Raw genomic sequence first — 21952 nt, 5'->3', positions numbered from 1 at the left:
AAATCTTTTAAAAACAAACTTTATTATTGGCCGGTACTGCAGGACAATGTAGTGGCCGGTACTGGAGGAAACGAAAAAAAAAAAGTTTGTTTACAGGTAAAAACAAACGCACAAATATTGATTTAAAGTATACTTTTTTATAGTTATATAAGTACACTATACATACCAGGAGTTATTTGTTTTAAACTGGATCTTTAAATGTTGAAAATCACCAACAGAATTTTAAATATGCAGTGTACGTCTATGATGCCCAACACAAATCTTTGCACTGACAAGAATCCTGTCGCGACAAGTTGACACCGCGCTGGGCTTGTACTTATAGGAGTGTCTAGCACTAATACCGATAATCATCACCGTACCATCTATTATAGGTTTGTAGAACTTTTAACTGGCCGGTACTGTATGCCGGCCGGTACTGTGGGACTCTCCCCTAATCTGCATACAAAATCGTGTAAAGTGTATTTAAAAAGGACCTTATGTAAATAAATATTCAGTTATCTGTTTTTGAACTGTATTAACTAATAAATTTAATTGCCCTACGAAAAAAAAACTTGGGGAACGATCACTCTCGCGTTAACCTTTTTCTTGTTATATATATATATATATATATATATATATATATATATATATATATATATATATGCGCGATACAGAACACGATACTGGTACGTCTCGAGTGAGGGGAGTAGACAGATTGAGACCCCGAACTCGAACCGAACCGTATCACTCTTGATAATGGCTCCAAAATGGGTGCCGAAACGTCGAGTAATAAATTCTCAACGCGGTTCTTCCCGAGAACTAAGTAATTTTCATTCATCTGACCGCGGAAATTTATCCGAACATATATATATATATATATATATATATATATATATATATATATATATATATATATATATATATATATATATATATATATATACGCCACAATTAAAGGTTAAAGTACTTATATTGACGTTTCAATTTCCACTTCGGAAATCGTTTTCAAAATACAAACATTAGTAAATTAAACAAATTTTGTTTTTTTGTTACCGTAAACATGGCCTACTTTGCCCAGTGGGTTCAACTTTGCCCAATGTAAAGGTTATAAAATTTGTAAAAAAAATACTTGGCAACATAGCAAAGTACCACAGACATTTACGCGCGCACTAAGAAACATGTAGAAATCAAGACAGTGTGAACTAAACTGCGAGACTGAAGTGTAACGCTGGTAGTAAGGTAAGAAATTTGAACACGTTTTTGTAGTTTTTTTAGGTTAAAAGCTAAGCACTGCTGAATATACAGTAATAGGAATATTGACTTAATTTTTGTTTGTACGTCTTATTTAGTATTTCCTTAACTGATTTTGTGATGGAACGTTCATCAGGGATTACATGTTTTTTCTTTATAAAACAAAATACAAGTGGGCAATGTTGTCCTGCCATTTGTCATTAATATTTTTTTAAATTTTTCTATATAAAATGGTTTATAGTCATTTAAAAGGAAACTTAAGTGTGCTTTTAAGTTTAACGCCGTAAAGTATTAATTATTACGTAAAACAGAATGTCGGTATTTATCTAATTATTTTTTTTTTCTTTCAAGGAAAAAATCAAAATGCCAAGTAAAAGCAGAAAAAAATTGGGAGCAAGGCAGTATGTAAACTACTCTGACGCCGTGCTTGAACGAGCCGTGGAAGCAGTGAGAGCAGGTTTAAGTTCTCGTCAGGCAGAGGAACGTTTTAAGGTGCCACGCCGAACCATTCTCAACAAAATTAAACAAACGCATGTTTCCTCCATTGGCCATCCCCTTACACTCACTAAAATAGAAGAACGTCATTTAGTGGATGTTGTTATATCAAGTGCAGAATATGGCGCTCCTTTAACAAGCCTAGAGATTAGAATGCTTGTCAAACAATATTTAGATGCCAGAGGAACTCGAGTTGTTTATTTCTCTAAAAACAACCTTCCTATTGTGACTGGGTCAAGGCTTTTTTGTCACGACATAAGCACATTTTAACTCAAAGGCACTGTCAAAACGTTAAACGCTCCAGGGCAGCCAATACTGAAGAAATCATAGAAGAATATTTTAATAATTTAAAAATAACACTTGAAAACATCGAACCTCAAAATATCCTGAATTATGACGAGACAAATCTGTCAGATGACCCTGGTACCCAAAAATGTGTATTTCGACGTGGGATAAAATACCCGGAAAGATACATGAATGCCACTAAAAGCGCAGTGTCACTAATGTTCGCAGCTACCGCAACAGGAGAACGCCTACCACTTTATGTTGTTTATAGAGCTGAAAGATTATATGATAGATGGATAACGGGTGGCCCCCCTCGTACATTGTATAATAGAACAAAATCTGGATGGTTTGATGCATCAACTTTCCAAGACTGGTTTTTTAAAGTTGCTTTACCGTGGTCAAAACGGGATAACAGCACCAAGGTTTTGATTGGGGACAACTTGTCCTCACATCTCAATATTGAGATAATAAGGGCTTGTCAAAGGGCAAATATAAGATTTGTATTTCTGCCACCTAATTCTACAGGGCTTACACAACCACTTGATTTTGGATTTTTTCGGCCTTTAAAAAGAGCCTGGAAAAAGATCCTTACTGATTTAAAAACTAGTCAGCCTAACTTAAACTCAGTTGAAAAAACCATCTTTCCTCAACTGCTAACAAAACTAATAGACGCGATTGAACCAAACTTTAAAAAAAATCTTCAAAGTTCATTTCGCGCAACTGGAATTTGTCCCTTTGACCCACATGAAGTGCTAAAAAAGATGCCAAATGAGAGATTTGCGAAAAGAGTAAGCTCTGAAATTGATAACGCATTAATAAATTTTTTACAACAAAAAAAGAAAGGAGATAACATTAAAAAAGGAAAGAAAAAGTTGCTTAATACTGAACCCGGTCAATCAGTTCAATTTGAAGAATTTGATCAGAATCAGGAGGGAAGTGGGATCGCGGATTCAGAAGAAGAAATAGAGATAGAGACGAATGCCGACGAAAATTTAGCAGAAAGAATGGAGATGGAGATGAATAACAGTGACGATGATAATGTTGAAAAGGCAGATGAATTACATGAAGAAGAGCAGGATGAAATGGTTGAAAATATCGAGTCTGATGAAAATATCGAAGTAGATGGCAATAATCTAAAAATTGGTACTTTTGTGGTGGTCCAATTTCTTACAAAAAAAAACCGTTAAACATTTCGTCGGGATCATACTAGAAATAATAAACGAAAACAATATGTACTACACCGTAAAATTTTTAAGAAAAAATATAAATGGTTTTGTTTATCCAAACATATCAGACATATCGGACGTCAATTTTGAAAACATTAGAAAAATATTAAAGAAACCTTTCCAAAGTAGAAGAGGATATTTTTCTTTTAAAGAAAATTTAAGTTGTTTTGAGTTATAATTTGTCTTGTGTTTTTTTAATAAAAATATACAAATTTTTCTTGTATTTTTTTAATAAAAAGTTCTGAAAAATAGAGTTTTTTTTTCTAGTTTTATTAAAAAATAAAATTCAAAAGTGTATGGTGGGCAAAGTAGTCAAATCAAAACGTATGCCGCGGGCATAGTAGTCCTATTACGTTTCAATTTTGCCCTACAGTGAATTTAAAATAGGTGGGCAATGTTGAACTTTTCCGGGGCAACTTTGCCCACCTTGCCTTTAATTTTTTTTCTCGGCTGTGTTAAAGATTGTGATAAAAAATGATAAGTACATTCTCTGTTAACATCTCGCTAGTTCTCAAAATAATTTTTGTATGTATTTATATGTGCTAAGAAAAGAAATATTTAAACAAAACTGAAATTTGCTGAAACTTCATTACATGAAATCAACTTTAACTTGAGAATATCCGTCAGAAAAAATCATAGCATGTAATTCGTCTTTAAAAAGACAAACACATGCCATGATGACAGTAAAAAATCTCCTGTTAGTGATTCCATAGTAAATTATGAGGGAAAAACCGCATAATACTATCCCGACATGGTAAGTATTTGGTCGTGCATTTAGTTTACTCTCAATAAACACCAAATTCTAATTTTATATGTTTGTTATTTAAAAAACATAAATGATGTATCCTCTATATGTTACCGACTTACTAATACTGGTATTTTCCTTTTAATAACTTCCTCTTTTAATATGGGTAACCGGATCCTACTCCATTCTGCCAAGAAATTTGCGACACAATTGGTCTCATTTAGCATAATTAGAGCCGCTTCTTTTAGAAAAAAAGTTCTTGGAGGAAAAACATTTGTTAACATCTGTTTTATTAAAAAATTATTATCCTTTATCGTGTATAAATAAGGAATTTTCAACAATCGACCGAATAGAACAGAACAGGTTAGAACGAGATCCTACAGCATATACAAGGAAAATAACAATACCATACATAAAAGGATTATCAGAAAAACTTAAAAGGATAGGAAATAAATTCAACATTTCAACAACATTCAAAACAACAAACACATTGAGATGTATTTTGTCTAAAACCAAACCTAACAATGAACAAGAAAGGACAAAGAATTGCATTTATAAAATACCTTCTGAATGCGATCAGTTTTATTTAGGTGAAACATCAAGGTCAAAAAATGTTGGAATAAGTGAACATCAATCTTATATTAAAAATAGAGAATTTGATAGATCTCAAATATGTAAACACGCATGTGATAATAAACATAGGGTTCAATGAAATGATTCAAATATAGTCCTAAAAGAAACGGATGGTAAAAAGAGAAAAATCAAAGAAGCGGCTCTAATTATGCTAAATGAGACCAATTGTGTAGCGAGTTCCTCGGCAGAATGTAGTAGGATCTGGTTACCCATATTGAAAGAGGAAGTTATTAAAAGGAAAATATCATTATTAGTAAGTTAGTAATATATAGAGCATACATCATTTATGTTTTTTTAAATAACAAACATATAAAATCAGAATTTGGTGTTTATTGAAAGTAAACTAAATGCACGACCAAATACTTACCATGTCGGGATAGTATTATGAGGTTTTTCCCTCATAATTTACTATGGAATCACTAACAGGAGATTTTTTACTGTCATCATGGCATGTGTTTGTCTTTTTAAAGACGAATTACATGCTATGATTTTTTCTGACGGATATTCTCAAGTTAAAGTTGATTTCATGTAATCGAATGAACTATCTTACAAATAAAGTCGTCCAAGAAACGCAACTCAACAATATTGGTAATATCATTTTGAAGTCGTCTACTTTAAAATGTATAATGTGTGTCTGAATTGTCAATATAAATGATTCAGATAAAATTAAATTATAAGAAGAATTTTTCACCAAGTAACAAAAAACAAAATTTGTTTAATTTACTAATGTTTGTATTTTGAGAACGATTTCCGAAGTAGAAACTGAAACATCAATAAACATACTTTAACCTTTAATTTTTTTAATAAAGAGATTACGATAGATAGAGATAGAGATAATTAAGAGAGATGACAGAAATTAAAAGAAATAAATAAATTAACATAAGATTAAATTAGAATATTATTATTAATACAAGATGTTAAAATGGATAAGGTTGGAGTTAGGCGACCAACGTCAAATGCAAGCATCATATCTATGGCCGTACAATACGAATATTAATCTAAAGGATATTACTTTTAGACCATCTATAAGAGTTTTAAATTAAAAATATTGACCTTATTATAAAAGTTATACTTATTGCAACTTTAAATATTGATATTGATAGATTAATCAAACCTTCAAATTCGCATAATACTTTTTTTTAGATTTACATTCTTCCAGGATATGCTCAAAAAATATATATTGCCCCATTATAAATAAGAAAATGTTTAAAAGTTTCTATGTTATGCAGAGTACGTTATAATTCCCAAATAAGTTAGTTAAAATAACTAATTATGTTGAAATTCGCTTTCTACGGGTTTTTTTATTCGTTTAGTTTAGTTCATTCTTTATTAAAGGCAGTACCTAGTATGAGCCTAGATTGTCGATTTCCTTTAATTTGCGCCAATGAATTATAACATTTTGTTTTAGTTTTTTGCGATTGGAATTCTTTAATAGTAATATTTATTTAGGTTATGTTTTGCTTATAGCAAGTTTGTAATAAAGTACATTCTACGGTCACAATATACAGAACTATTTTGAATTTTATGACATGTTATTTTGGATACACATAATAGAACCCAAGATACTTCATATTGAATTATTTTTAAGCGAATCGAAAAATGTAGTATTATTATAAATTTGTAATAAATGACAATATATTCTGTAATTATTCTAAAAAGTTTAAAATGATAGTAGTATTTTTAGTATTTAGGTAGTATTTTTGCGATAAATATCATATGACTTTGGCGATAAAATGTTTGTGAACAATGGCACTGCTGAAACCCGCCTCTAGGTTTCATTCAGTAAGGCATACGTTAATCCATGCTGAAGCGTTACGCTCTTGTAAGGCAATTTTTTGCGGTGACAACCTTACATCTGCAACTTTACGTTTGAGAATGGATATCCTGTAAAACGAATACCTTCCTGTGGATTCCTAACCATTTTCGAATGTTTTTATAAACAATTTCGTTGTTTTATACAAATAGTTTGCAATATTTATTATATTAATTTTTAAAACAGAAAATCATTGTTCGAGAATGGTGCGACGGTTTGGTAGCTGTCAATTCTTTCCTATCAGCCAATCATAATGTAGCTAAATACGATCGTTACTAATTTTCTTTTTCCGTTTCCCCTCTAGTTGCTCCTGATTCAATAAACCATCATGTTAAAACGTGCCAGGACGATTTCAAAAATATGCATTTTATTGCTCCCGAACATCCTAGTAAGTAGAAAAAAAAATAGTTAACACTTTTATTATAGTATAGTATAGTTTATATTTTATTATACTATTTGGTGTGGCCGTAAATAGGTTACTTACATTTAATATTGGTGTGACATTCCATTCCTTATATGTAAACCACTGTGGGTTTTTTTGTTAAAAAGAAAATTGCATTGAACTTTGAACCAATAACAAGCAGATTATGCCAGTTAAGAATGAGGGGAAAATACAGAAAAACAACATTTATAAATTTACATGCACCAACAGAAGATACGGATGAGAATATTAAAGACTACTTTATGAACAACTCAAAAAACTGTTACACGAAATATCATCGTATGATATGAAAATAATTGTAGGAGACTTTAATGCAAAAGTTGGTAAGGAGGATGCTTACAGACAAAATAACTGGCGGAAAGTGCCAACACAGAGACAACAGTCTAAATGGCAGAAGATTGATTGAATTTGGTTTGGAAAATAATATGCGTATTGTGAGCACATATATTTTGACAATAAGGAGATTCATAAAGGTACTTGGATGTCACCAGGTGGTGAAACAATTAATCAGATGGACCATGTATTGATTGAAGCGAAACATATGAAGGCCGTTAAAGTTATAAAGGAACGGATGCAAATTCAGACTACTTTCTGGTAAAAAAAAAAGGAACAAATGATACCCACATATACTAGGAGGATTAGCCAGTCAGGTGAACGATATCGTGTTATACTATGGTCGCGAAACAGCTGACAAAAATTTATAACAAAAAGCTTCTCGTTCACTTTACTTAATGAACCACGTTGCTCAAGTCAGAGGCGCTTCAGTGGGGGTGGGTAAGGAAATAGATAGTAGACAAATGTAGATCAAAAACAGATATGTAAACAATAGATATTAATTAGATAACAAAATATAACAGTTCGACAAGGAAAACAAGAGCCACGGAATACAGCTAAACTAAAAAGTTAAATTAACTAAACAAACATTTCTCTCAAAAACATTAGAGAAACACTCGTCAGAAAACATCAGCAAATTATCAACAAAAATCATTAAAGTTGGCATATTTAATCAAAAGCTCTAAGAAAAGGTTGTATATTCAATCAAATACTTTAGAAGAATGATTATATAATCTTCTACAACAAAATTCAAATAATTTATATCGTTTCTACTCAAAAATGAAATAATACGTCACAATAAAAATTATGTTTATTAAACTTTCAAACAAACATGAATTGTAAAAAAAATAAACAGTAAACATTGTTTATTAATGCTCAACATTTTTTATTAATAAATACATATTAATAAAAACAGATAATGATACCTATTGTCATCAATAATTTTATACTTTAAACAAATTGCAGTCCTAAAATAATTTAAATAATAAACAATACGAAAATTACTTTAATCAAAACTTTAATATCTCAACAAAAAAATTATAATCAAATGAATATTTGACTGCAATCTGTACAAATTTCATTGGCCATTGTTTCGTTTGGCTAAAATGAACGTTGCAAAAATTATATTGGTACATTTAGTAACAACTCAAAAAAAAACTAAAGATAAACTTAAAAAAAAACGTTGCTTATTGTCAATAAAAATAAGCTAATGTCTCTAACCGCAAAAAAAACATTATCATTATAAAATATTGCACTCACTTAATAGTTTGTTGACCTTTGAAGACAGAGCCATAGGCATGGAGAAATAGAGAGGTTGGAATCCAAAGGAACAAGTAGTGAATTACATCATACCCCAAGGGTGGTTAACCCAGTCGACAGAGATCAGATATAAAATAATTCTGTGAATGCAAGCGGCAAAAAAATTGAATTGCCAGTTGGACTCTATGAATAAACAAAAAAAAAAGATCTCTTCCTAGCTCAATTAATTAAAAACGAACAGTGAACGACTTACCACAAAATTGTGAGTTTTTCGATCGTAACTAAACTACAAATATGCACGTCTGAATGCATATTGATACAAATAATGACTGGCAACTGCGAACTAAAATCGGATAGTGGTTTTTTTTTATAAATTAGGCTTAAGCTAATTCATTTTTGGAAAGGGGAAATGTAGTTTGGTTCAAAATATTTGTTCCCATAAGAAAATACAAAACGCTTTAACTAAAAAGCAATAAAATTTTGAGAGGGATTATGCATGAATAATACTTGAATGAAGTGGTTGAAAAAAATCTTTTAATAACACGGGTTTTTTAAACACTTATGCGTATTAGAAGCAATAAAAATTAATAATCCCAAAACATAGTTAACAAAAAATACAGGCACGTAATAAAGCAATTGAACTTGCTACACAACCCCTGATACAATTTAAACCTGCTGGGACGCCAGTATTTACAATCGGAAACAACTCTAAAACGTTAAAAACAAAACACCAACCATCAAGCAGTAGTTCAGCGCAGGAGACTCTAACTTAAGTAACACAAAAAACAAAAAAATTATCTCTAAAATAATCAAAGTGCAGATCTAATGAAACAGCACATCGAAAATTATCAGTACGGGACTAAACAAATTAAAAAAAAAAACACGAGTAAAATCTTAAATGCCAAAGTCGAGTTATTATCTCCTTTATTGTAGCGGAAAGTAAACTTGAACGTTTTCCAGTTCGGCGCAAACAAAAGAAATAAAGGGATTAATAAAGTACACTACATAAGTTCTCAGTAAATGTAATTGTTGCCTGTAGAATGAAATATGTGACCAAAGAAAAGAGTATTTTAATATTTGTCGAAATCATTAGGACAAGTGATAGCGTCGTGTATTATACGCCTGAAAAAACAGCGGCAAAATCGAGTAAAGTCCAAAGATCTAAATCAAGTCTAAATTGCTAAAAATGTGGGTCCTAGGTAGATTTGACAAGTAATTGCAAAAAAGTTTCATCATAAAGAAATGCAATTTTTGACAATTGTGTTAATACTTTGAGAGGACTATGAAAATGGAGTTATCCTGTAAGTACCTAGCCTTCCTCAGTGCCTAGTACCTAGCAAAAAGGTCACTTCATAACAAACCATTGCAAAAATATCAAACCACTATCTCAATTGACGGTAACATTTCAAGCTATTTCAAGCTAAATAGAACAAAAATTATTACTCGGAAAAGTTTTTCTTGCAACAAGCTAGAAGTCTGAAAAAGCGAAGAGGAACTATAAAAAAATATAATATATTATATAAGTTATTCTAATTATAAATTAGAAAACTCGCTATTCTCTTCTTCACAATAGACAGCCAAGGTTCTTAATGTGCTAAGTTGCTGCACAAAACCCGAACAAAGCCTTAACAAAATCTTAAAAAAGTTACAAACCTGCTGTTCGCGACATGACGGAAAATAAAAACGTTAAAAATGATACTCTTAAAGCATCACCTAATCCAAATCAAAATTAGACAACTCTTGATCTGAGTCATCTCACAAACAAATAATATCTACACGAAGAAAAAGGTTTTTAGATCTTTAATGTCTCAATAACAACAGTACAAAAACAAAAGTGGTTTTTAACTCAATAAATTCAACGTAATTTGGCAAACTCAAAAATATATTTCGAGACAGATGCGCCAACATCTGTTGGCACGAAACAAAAAACTGCGCGAGGAAATATCTCATCATAGGTCTTTTACCTGAGACTAATACCGTGTTGCGTAAACAATCGAATGCTGAAGGGTCTTTCACCTCAGACTAATACTGAACAACAAAACATATATGTCGCATACTAGACCCAAATATATATCGCAAAACAGAAGACTACAGAATACACACATCGGTGTCTACATCGCATCTCAAAAGACAAACGAAAACAAGAACGAAACCACAATAAATGTTCTGCTACTGAAAAACATAAAACATCACACAATAAAACATCACACAAAGACTTAAAATTACAAGACAGGTTTTAACTAAAAACCAATAAAATTTTGAGATGGATTATTCATTATTAATACTTGAATGAAGTGATGTAAAAGATCACGTATTTTTTTACGGAATACTATAGCCCCAAACATAATTTATTACGAAAAAGGTCTTTTAAGAACAATGGTCTTTTAGACACTTATAGGTATTCGAAGCCATAAAAATTAATAATCCCAAGACATAGTTAACAAAAAATACAGGCACGCAATAAAGAAACTTAACCTGCTATACTATTGCAGAATGAAGAAATTGGGAAAAAATTCCAAGAACAAGTAGACTGGAAGCTATCAGGACAGGAAATAGCACAAGACAATAGATGAGAACGACTCAGGGAAACGAGCAGCCGAGTTAGCACTACCAAAACTTCATACGAATAATTTAAACCACTTACCAATCTTTTTGTCAAAGATAAAAAGATTGGTATGATGAAGAAATCGTAAAAAGAATGGCTAAAGGTAGTAAAAGTGCTGGAACTTTAAATAAGATGCTGAGATCAAAAAAAAAAAAATATCCAGAGGAGCAAAAAGAAGAATATACAACGGTTATCCGACCAACGGTGCTTTATGCTAGCGAGACCTGGATCTTAAGCAAAACCATAGAACTCAAGCTAAATAGATGGCAACGAAAGATACTCAGAAGAATATATGATGTATAAAAGATGGGCATATCCGGAGAAGAACAAATAATCAAATAATGGACAACAAATATATGGACAACAAAAAATTTCAAACATTGCGAAAGTTCAAAGACTAAGATAGCTCGGACGCGTAGCTAGAATGCAGGAAGAAAGAGTCCCCAAAGTATTAATAACTACTGAAGCTGGCAAAAAAAAGAAAAGAGGACGACCACGAAGAAAATGGACGGAATCTATAAAAGACTTGGGATTGTTAGGAGTACAAAACAGGAGAAACCTAGCACAAAATAGAAAGACATGGAAAAAAACCAGTCAAGCCTTCGGCCTCTAGGACCTGTCTGAGCTGTCATATATATATATATATATATATATATATATATATATATATATATATATATATATATATATATATATATATATATATATATATATAGTAAAAAATACGACCGTTGATTAAATTTGGAATATATTCAATGGTTGAATAGCATAGGTTTTATCGGTCAATAATTGGCAAATAAAAGTCGTCAACTACTTTATTGATTTATTTGAATACGTTTCGCTTTTATTTTTAAAAGCATCATCAGTTCACTACAAATAAAAAAGATTTTAGAATATAAGTAAACAAACCAACAGGGTTCATACTTACAAAAACAATTTGTAGGGTTTTTTTATAGATGTTATAAAAACTCTACGATAACTTAACATTAAAGATTACAAACTAAACGAGAGGCGAAACAAAAAAATACAGGTAAAACTGTAAGAACATTAGTTCATTTAATTTTAACTGATGGCTTCATTTGAACGTTGGTTTAAGCTCTTTCGAGGGTCAAACCACACTAATATTTTCGATTGTTTTGGATCAGCTCGTCATAATTTTCACATGTGGCTTGTTTTCGTGTGGTTTGACCCTCGAAAGAGCTTAAACCAACGTTCAAATGAAGCCATCAGTTAAAATTAAATGAACTAATGTTCTTACAGTTTTACCTGTATTTTTTTGTTTCGCCTCTCGTTTAGTTTGTAATCTTTAATGTTAAGTTATCGTAGAGTTTTTATAACATCTATAAAAAACCCTACAAATTGTTTTTGTAAGTATGAACCCTGTTGGTTTGTTTACTTATATTCTAAAATCTTTTTTATTTGTAGTCAACTGATGATGCTTTTAAAAATAAAAGCGAAACGTATTGAAATAAATCAATAAAGTAGTTGACGACTTTTATTTGCCAATTATTGACCGATAAAACCTCTGCTATTCAACCATTGAATATATTCCATATATATATATATATATATATATATATATATATATATATATATATATATATATATATATATATATATATAATAATCGTTTATAATATATATATCGTTTAAATTTTTAAAGAAGACTTTATTTGATACAATTGATATAATATAATATTAAATTAATTTAAAATGACTACAAAACTGACTGCGTTGAAGTAACAGCTAAGGGAGGTATTCGTCGTCTACGATGCTAATTTATAACCTGCCTATAGAACGCAGAGTTGATGTTCCCAGGGCTGTTGGCTAATGGTCGTCCCAAGGGTCTTCTGCAAGTCAGAGATTTCTATGGGAACTGAAGGATGAAGTGTGAAGTCGGCGAACTTCAGCTAGTTCAAGGTTAATATTTTCTCATATAACAGCTCCCCTTATTAATAAAAGCCCTTATATTTTGCCTACCACATAGGGAATAATTATAGAGGGTTCCAAAACTGGGGACAGAAACTACTGGGGTGGAGATAGGGCAAGCAAAATAAACGATACTGTGCGAACGGCACTCAGGGCTTATTTGGTGAGCGGGGCGTGGCAAAGTGAATGGCAAGGGGTCGGATTGAGGCAAAAAGAGGATACTTACATAAATCTCCTGGACAAATGAGCAGATAAAGACAACAAGAAAGACCTCTAGCTATTTGAAATGGGACGCCGCTTCGAGAAAACTTCCTGCTGGAGGAAAGAAAGGTTCTTCCTTCCTAAAATAAAGAACACAAACAGGGGTTAGGTGATTTTTCTAAAATAAACAAAATGGTTCAGAGAGATTAATTAAATATTTATTATTGTCTCAACACAAACAGCTACGAAATATAAAATGGTACAAAATATATATGATATAATTAGTTACAAAGATGTGTCCTATTTGTTTACTAACTCAGTAGATGCTACAAAACTTACAAAACATGTGGCCGAAATAATATTACAAATAAAGAATTATCTTTTTAATGAAACTATTTATAAAGAGGTTAATCTTCTTTAAAAAACCAAAATAAATTATTGTCAAAAATAATAAAGCTAGTTGCCAGTTGTCATATGCCAACATAACATTTTAAGACAGAGAATAATTATGACATCTATGGCCACGCCCTAATACATATAATTTTAATTATTACAGATTCTTAAATTTTAACGAAAGCAATTATTAGAAAAAAATGTCTATTTTTATTTTAAAAGTTTAAACACAAAAAAAGTTACCTTGATTTTCACTAAAATGCACTTGAGTTGTAAACTGGACTTACTAACATTTCTGGGGGTAGAAACTGGATTTTACTGGAAGCTCTGCTATACAAAAGGGACTGCTTCAAAACTGGTCTGAAAAGACGACCAAAGACAAACAAAATGAAGTTGAAATGGTACTAAATGCAAACCTTTGACATGGCTTCTTAAAAAAACTGGAACACGTGGGCATTTTCCAAATTTGTTGTACACGGCACAAATCTCTTAGGTGTTTAGAAAATAGTGATTACTCCTTCTAAACTGACATATTACATAGAGTAAAAATTACTATTTTCAACAAATTTTGTGACTTCTGCAAACTACATAACTGCGTCTGTCCACTCTCGTTACCCTGTTCAACTTGCCCGCTTGACCTTCTACCGATCTGTCTCTAACGCAGATACGCAAGCGCATATTACTTCTTAACGTAAACAGAGAAACGGAAATCTTATCTCAGACCAGGGACGTCTTTAGAAATTTCTAAACCAAAAAATTTATTATGTAAATTTTTAAACCAAAAAATTTATTATGTAAATTTTTAAACCAAGAAATTTATCATGCTTGAGTTTTAAAGTGTACTTGGTGTCTCCGCTTCCTCTTCGGATTCTAGTTGGGCATCGGGTCTTTTTCTGAAAGTTAAGCCTTGAAGTTTCTGTCTAATCGAATTTCTACATGAAATGGAGGTGAAGATGGAGGCTGATCCTGGGACCATCCGATTGCTATTTTTGGGAATATTTTGTTTCAACATCTACATTAAAGGTATGAGGTAACTAGGGTGATAAGATTGATATGGTAAATAAAGATAAATGTTCCTCGATGAATGATTGGTTCATGATATGGTTTAGTTCTTCTGAATATTAGTCTAATTTGTGTTGTGCAATGTTTAAATCATCTACGTTTGTAACGTATTAATCTTATTAAGACCAGAACGTTAAGCAACACAATTCTTCGAATATCCCTAAGCATATTCAAGAGAAAAACGCCCATCGTTCCATCCATCAGAATGGTGCTCTATCCGACTGCTCAGCCCTGGGTTCGTTCCCTGTTCATTCTCTCCCCACACCAATTCCAGAGGTACCTTAAGCTAGCGGGGACAAATGAGCGGAATCCAATTTAACCTTCGTAATATTTTTTCACCCATTTTCACTAATTTATTACCACCCTAATAATTTTTCACCACCAAACCAACCTTAAGGGGAGCGATTCTGCTGGCTTAAGGTTCAAGCTAGCAGAATTCAGAAAAAAAACTTTTTGCTTATGGCATATTTTTTTACCCAATTTTCACTAATTTATTACCACCCTAATAATTTTTCACCACTAAACCACCGTTAAGGGGAGTGATTTTGCTGGCTTACGGTTAAAACTAGTACAATTCCAAAAATAATATTTATGATATACCACAGTGCTCTGCTAGATTTTTATGAATTTATTACCACACTAGTAATTATTCACCCCTCAACTACTCCTTATGAGTCAATAATTCTGTTGGGTTAATATTTAAGGTGATAAAAAATCTATTTTTACTATTTTACTGTAGTCCTCTTGTAACCGAAAGTATAAATTGCTTGCCAGGTTTTTACTGAATTTTATCTACCTCATAATTTTTGACCCTTAAGCACAGTTAATGGGAAACATATTGTTAAAGAGTTAAAATATTTGTATTTATTGGGTATATCCATAGACCTGAGCGAAGTGTACCGCCAATCAAGGAGGGGGGGCTGCAGTCTTAATCGGATTTTAGCTCTTCACTGTTATTTAACGTTGGCAATAAATTGCAAATATAGCGCCTATTTACTGTCCCTGAGTGTGTTTTATGCTGAGTACAATAGTGTTTGAGTATTTTTTAATAGTAAACACCAGCGCACATTCATCTATGCACGATTACGTCTATAGTTGATTTTTAACTTTTGAAATGCGAACGTACATTTTTTTGTACCAGACGAGAAAGTACGACTTTACGCCCACAAAATTAAAACGTAAAGTGCGGAATTTATGCCCAGTGTGTTAGATGAAAAATATGAAGAGAGCAAAAAAGTAGTAAAAGGTTGAAGTAAAAGTACAATACAAAAAAAATATTAAAATACCTTTTATAATTTTGTTTTGTCGGTTCAGAATTCAACCTAGCAGAATAATTGGCTTCTTATAGAGGAGTAAACAACTGTCTTCTTCTACTTTTTCTTCTTCCTCTTTATAAGCAATTCTTCTTGTTTATTGGCGGATTGATACCTCTATGAAATGTTGTCACTCCATCTTCTACTTTTGTCGTCTACTTTTTCTGCCGATTAGTGACTTAGTTCTTGCTATTTTGACGACACGAGTCTCCTCCATTCTGCTTATGTGGTTATTCCATTTTTTTTTTTCTATTTGTGTCCATTCATTTGTACACTGTACGTAACATTTTCTTCTAATGTCTGCACTGCTCTTTCGATCTCTCAGCGTATTTCCTGTAATACCTCTCAGTACTCTTATCTCTGCCGTTTCTAGTAGCCTTTGCGTTGTGGCTGTGTAGGGTCTTGTTTCTGAGGCGTATGTCATCATTGGTCTTACACTGACTTTATCAATTCTTGACTTCATCTCAGTGTCAATGTGTCTGCTTCGCCATATAGTGTTATTAAGGCATCCTGCCAGTCTATTTGCTTTTTGTACTTGATCTCTCACTTCTTTGTCTAGGTCTCCATAGCTAGACAGTGTAATTCCCAGGTATTTTATTTCACTGCGGTACTTCACAAATATATATTTTTTAAATTCTGCTGCCTCGACTATTTAGCTAGCGGGAACGTTTGCAAATAAAATTGCTTTAGTGGTGGAAAGTTATCAGGGTGGTGAAAGTGTAATAAAAACTTACCGGAACACTTTTTTATTTCAATTATAAGTAGTCTTAAGTGGAATATAAAAAAAATTCACCATAAATTTGAAACTAACAGAAATATTGATTGATAGAGTATAGTAAAATTGTAAAAATAGATTTTTCAACACCTTCAAATTCGTAAAAATCTAGAAGAACACTAGTGGTATTTCACAAATAATTTTTATTAATTTCGCTGGCTCGAATATTAAGCTAGCAGGAACGTTTCCAAATTTATTTCACAAATGGTTTATTGGTGAAAAATTATCATGGTGATCAAAGTTTAGTATAAACTTAACACAACAGTTTTTATTTCAGCTATAAGTAAAGGGGAGTGGAATTGTAAAAGAACATTTTTTTCACCTTAAATTTTAAACAAACAGAATTATTGGCTAGAGTGGTAATAAATTCGTTAAAACCTAGAACACTGTGGTATTTCTAAAATATATATTTTTCTAATTTCGCTGGCTCAAATATTAAGCTATAGGGAACTTTTCCAAATAAGATTGGTTTAGGAGTGCAAGATTATCAGGGTGGTTAAAGTTTAGTAAACATTTAAAAAACAGTATTTTTTTATTTCAGTTATAAGTAAAGGAGAGTGAATTTGAAAAAAAAATAACTTTTCCCCTTAAATTTTAATCTAGAATTATTGACTTTCCATAAGGGATCGTTAACGGGGGAAAAATTACTAAGGTGGTAATAAATTCATAAAAACCTAGCTTTGGTATATCATAAATATTTTTTTTTTGGAATTCTTCTAGTTTTAACCGTAAGCCAACAAAAACGCTCCCCTTAAGGGTAGTTTGGTGGTGAAAAATTATTAGGGTAGTAATAAATTAGTGAAAAATGGGTAAAAAAGCACGCCATCAGCAAAAAGTTTTTTTTCTGAATTCTGCTAGCTTGAACCTTAAGCCAGCAGAATCGCTCCCATTAAGGGTGGTTTGGTGGTGAAAAATTATTAGGGTGGTAATAAATTAGTGAAAAATGGGTGAAAAAATATTACGTAGGTTAAATTGGATTCCGCTCATTTGTCCCCGCTAGCTTAAGGGTCCTCAATTCGAGAAAGGTACAGAAAATGAAAAAATACTTTATATATATATATATATATATATATATATATATATATATATATATTAAATAATAATAAATAGAATTCATATTATTATGAATGTGAAACAAAAATAAATTTTTAAACTGAGACTCAAAGATTCTGCCGGTTGCCGGTATAAAATAATACTCAGCTTTGGTTCGTTCTGAAGGAGTCGTTGAGTTCTCCAGGAAGGGTTCGATCTTTGTGGAAGTTACCCGCTGTCGGTGGTTGTTGGTTGGGTTACGGGGGGTTGTTGGTCTAGATTATAGCAATCATTTTTGTCCCCTGGTTGGTAAATGGGTTTCAAATTATATTCTGGTGCATCAGTGGATTTAAGGTAGTGTGGTTGGCTATTATTTGCTTCCCAAGGTAGTGTGGTTGGCTATTGCTTGCTCCCCACGGTAGAGGCTAGAAAATTCATACAAAATGTCTCATTTTAGGCCAATAGTACAATTCAGAAATTCTACCAAGGGTTTTTGATACATCTAAATGACCTGCTGTAGGTTCATTGTGGTACATCTGGAGGATAGAATTTCTGTGTGGAGAGGGAACAAAACTTTTTCAATTAGGAGAGAATCGCAGAATTTTGAACGAGAGAAGACGTGCTTGTACAAGACGTTATCTTCAACTGTAAGAGAAGGGCATTTATGTGGGTCATTGGTAACCTTCTTTATTAAGGTGTTATACCAATTGTCCCTAGTGAGATTAGACAAATTTAGAAGTGAAACTTCTGGGACATTTTCTGGAATTCTGGAAAGAGAATCGGCAACGACGTTACGAGAACCACTACGATACACAATGTCGAACTTATAAGAAGATAACTTCATTATCCATCGTGTTAGACGAGGAGAATCATTCTTCATGGTGAAAAGCCACTGAAAATTACGCAAAAAACTGTTCCTTCTATGTAACCTCTAAATTTCTCGACGGACAGGAGTGTGGCCAAAATTCTTTTTCAGTCGTGCTGTACTTGCGTTGGCACTTGAGTTTTACTAAAATAAGCGATGGGATGCTCAAAACCATCCTCTTTTTGGAACAGGACTGAGCCAACTCCAGAGTCACATGCATCGCAAGCAATATAAAATTTCTTTGAGAAATCTGGACTAGCAAGAACAGGAGCACGAGTGAGAAGGTTTCTTATCGCATAGAAAGCTGAATCAGCCTCTTTAGTCAATGATATGGTCCTTCCGTTTTTCCTTTTAATAAATCCGAAATGGGAGAACATACAGAACTAAAGTTAGGGAGAAATCTACGATAATACTCGATCAAACTGATAAGTCGTCTAATCTGTGTGGTATTCTGAGGTACGGGGTATTCTAAAATAGAATTGATTTTCTCTGAATCTGTTCTTAGACCTTTTTTATCGACAATGAAACCTAGAAACTTAAGAGATGGTCAACAGAATTAACATTTACTAAAATTTATGGTTAAATTGGCAAGTTTCAGTTGCCTAAAGAGCGCGGAGAGTACTTTAAGGTGAGTTTGAGTACTTAGTGATCAAGTTTGGGATCGATTACCATGTCGATTAATCTACATATTGCTTGTGCGGAATTATTTAGGCCAAAGGTAAGAACGTTAAAGCAAAATACTCCACGATTTGGGATAGAAAAAGCGGTTTTGATCTTAGACTCGTCGTCGAGAAGAATTTGATAGAAAGCATGTCGTAAATCAATGGATGTTATATACCTAGCATTACGAACCTTAGAGATAATAGAGTCGATAAGGGGCATTGAGTAACTGTCCGGAATAGTTATAGCATTCAGCTTTCTACCATCAAAACAGACGCCATGTGTGCCGTTCTTCTTTTTAACGAGCCATAGAGGATCCAAGGAGTTGAAGTGTGTAAGAGTTGAATAACATTTAGCTTCAACATTTTGTCAACACCTTCATTGAGGGTCTTTTGCATTGCAGGCGATAGAGGGTATTGTCTTTGCTTTATTGACTTTGCATTTCCTGTGTCGATATGGTGAGTATAAAGGGTTATTCGACCAATAGAGTCTTCTGGAACTATTTCTTTGAATAGAGAAATGATCGAATCTAATTAAGTGAGTTGAGAAGGAGTCAAGGTGCACCTATCAGAAATCGTGTTCATAATGCAAGTTGAAATATTACTGGAGCTATAGGAAAAGTCAGAAAAATTAAAAGATAACCCAAAAAGACGAATGAAATCCATTCCTAAGATGATTTTATGTGATACGGAGGGAACAACTAAAAATTTCAAGGATTGTGCGATGTTCTGTAAAGTAACGGGAACGTGAACAGAGCCAATGGCATCTTGTAGGCTACCGTCAGCTGTCGTTAGGTGTATCGCAACGTCATAATTAATCTGCAATTTATATCTTTTCAATAGATAAAGGGCTTGAGAACCAAAAATTGACACGTTAGAACCAGAGTCAATAAGAACAGGAATAAAGTCGTCAAAAATAGTGACCGAAAGATAGGGACGGTTATCATGTTCACGAAATTTAACAGTGGATTTGTTGATAAAGGTCGACTAATGGGAGTAGTATGTGCCAAAGATACCGGGTTAATGGTAGAGACAGGTGGATTGACAACGAGTGAAGAGTAAGCAACATATGGTGGAGATATGTTTGAATTGAAGTTGTTTGAGTAAAAAGGTAGGTCTTCAGCGACAATAGGTGAAGAGAGAGCTGTAAGTGAAGGTAGAGAGTGACCTGTTAACGATGGGGAGCGCTGGGTCGATCTGCGGGTCTTCCATGCTGCACGTTGGAAGGTCGTGCTGGCGGGTTGGTGGTGACACCAGTGTGGTCGTTTTTTGAACATTTAGGACACTGAATCTTTGAGGTAAGGAAGTCGACTGTTTAGAGCGGGAAGAACAAATTGCACGAGAAGTCTCTATGCACTTACACGCATTAATGAGATCAGCAATAGTAAGAGTTTGGACCATAGCAAGACCCATAACAAAATCAGGAAGAAGGCCTAACCTAATTTCTTCCACTCGCTCCGCTTCTGAGACACTCTTTCCGAGACGATTGAAAAGTGCCTTACAATCGGCTATAAATGAGAAAAAAGGCTTATGAGGACCTTGCTTTTTGGTACGAATTTGATCCCATAAGGCTCTATCTTAGTTGTCTGGTAGATAGGTTTGTTTCAATTCCGTAACTAATTCATCCCAAGAAGTAAATGACTTTTTTAAATAATGGTTATGCCACCAAGTGAAGGCGGAGCCTTCGAAAAGATCTCCAGCAAAGAGTAAAAGATCAGAATCTTTACATCCTCTAGAATGTTTTAAGACATCAAGTTGTTCAAGAAAAGGGATGAGATTGTCACCCCCAGAAAATTTTCTAATTCCCCATTTGTGAACAGGAATAGGTTTTGATGAAGAAAGAAAGGAAATAGAGGTAATAGGTGTAGAAGAGAAGTGTTGATGCTTCACTTGATCGGGACGATTTCCTATTTTTTCCTCCAGCTCACCAAGAGGTATGGATACGTCCATTTTATAATTTTGCTTGATCGCCTCCTCCTCTTCATCTCATGCGGCAAGGCGACGTGCTCTTCCAGTGAGGTGGTGAAAACGATGGGAAATGGTCCGATAACTAGAAGTTGCGCTGGTACCAGTGAAACCCTCGATCAAGATTTTCAATTCCTGGTACGTTTTTTCAGCATTCTTGACATTCTGCTTAAAACCCGGGTCAACTTAAATTCCGGGGTTATTTTCCTTTCGTCTGCAAGGAACCCCCGAAGAGATTTCCTGCGCTCCTCAACATTTGCGGGCACTGCAGAACCTCTAATGTTAAGTTCATAGGCCAATTCATCTGTTTTAAGGTGGTGTGGATTAAGAGGGAGGGCCATGATTACTAAAGAGAAGCTAGTTTTAAAAACTTGCAAAAAGTGAAGGAGAAAAGAAGAAAAACAAGGAGAAACTCACAACTGGCGAAGAGTAAAGGATGTAATGATAGTAAATAGTATAGAAAATCAAGTAAAGATAGTAAAATTATCAATTGAGCATAACAAAATTCTGAAAATTTACTATTTTTGGGACAAACATATTATCACAAGCAGTAAAAATATTTATCTTAATAATAAATAATACAAATAAAAATATTATGAGATATTATTAAATATAGATTTCTACCAGCAAATTTATCAAAGGAAAAAAAAATATAAAAACAAGTATTTGAACCTAAGTCATTACTGTTGAA

General features: G+C 32.9%; 1 protein-coding gene across 3 annotated transcripts in view; it reads left to right on the top strand.

Moving 5' to 3' along the window:
• Madm (MLF1-adaptor molecule) overlaps positions 1-21952 on the top strand; it is an 800745-nt gene that overhangs the window by 411657 nt on the left and 367136 nt on the right. For all 3 annotated transcript variants that reach the window (XM_072523211.1, XM_072523210.1, XM_072523212.1), the window contains one exon: positions 6732-6815. In XM_072523211.1, coding sequence (XP_072379312.1) covers positions 6732-6815 — 84 coding nt within the window. The remainder of the gene's footprint in view (positions 1-6731; positions 6816-21952) is intronic.

Source organism: Diabrotica undecimpunctata, chromosome 2, assembly GCF_040954645.1.
Source record: "Diabrotica undecimpunctata isolate CICGRU chromosome 2, icDiaUnde3, whole genome shotgun sequence".
Lineage (NCBI taxonomy): Eukaryota > Metazoa > Arthropoda > Insecta > Coleoptera > Chrysomelidae > Diabrotica > Diabrotica undecimpunctata.
Note: the sequence above shows the minus strand (reverse complement) of the source record. Positions and strands in the feature narration are given on the sequence as shown.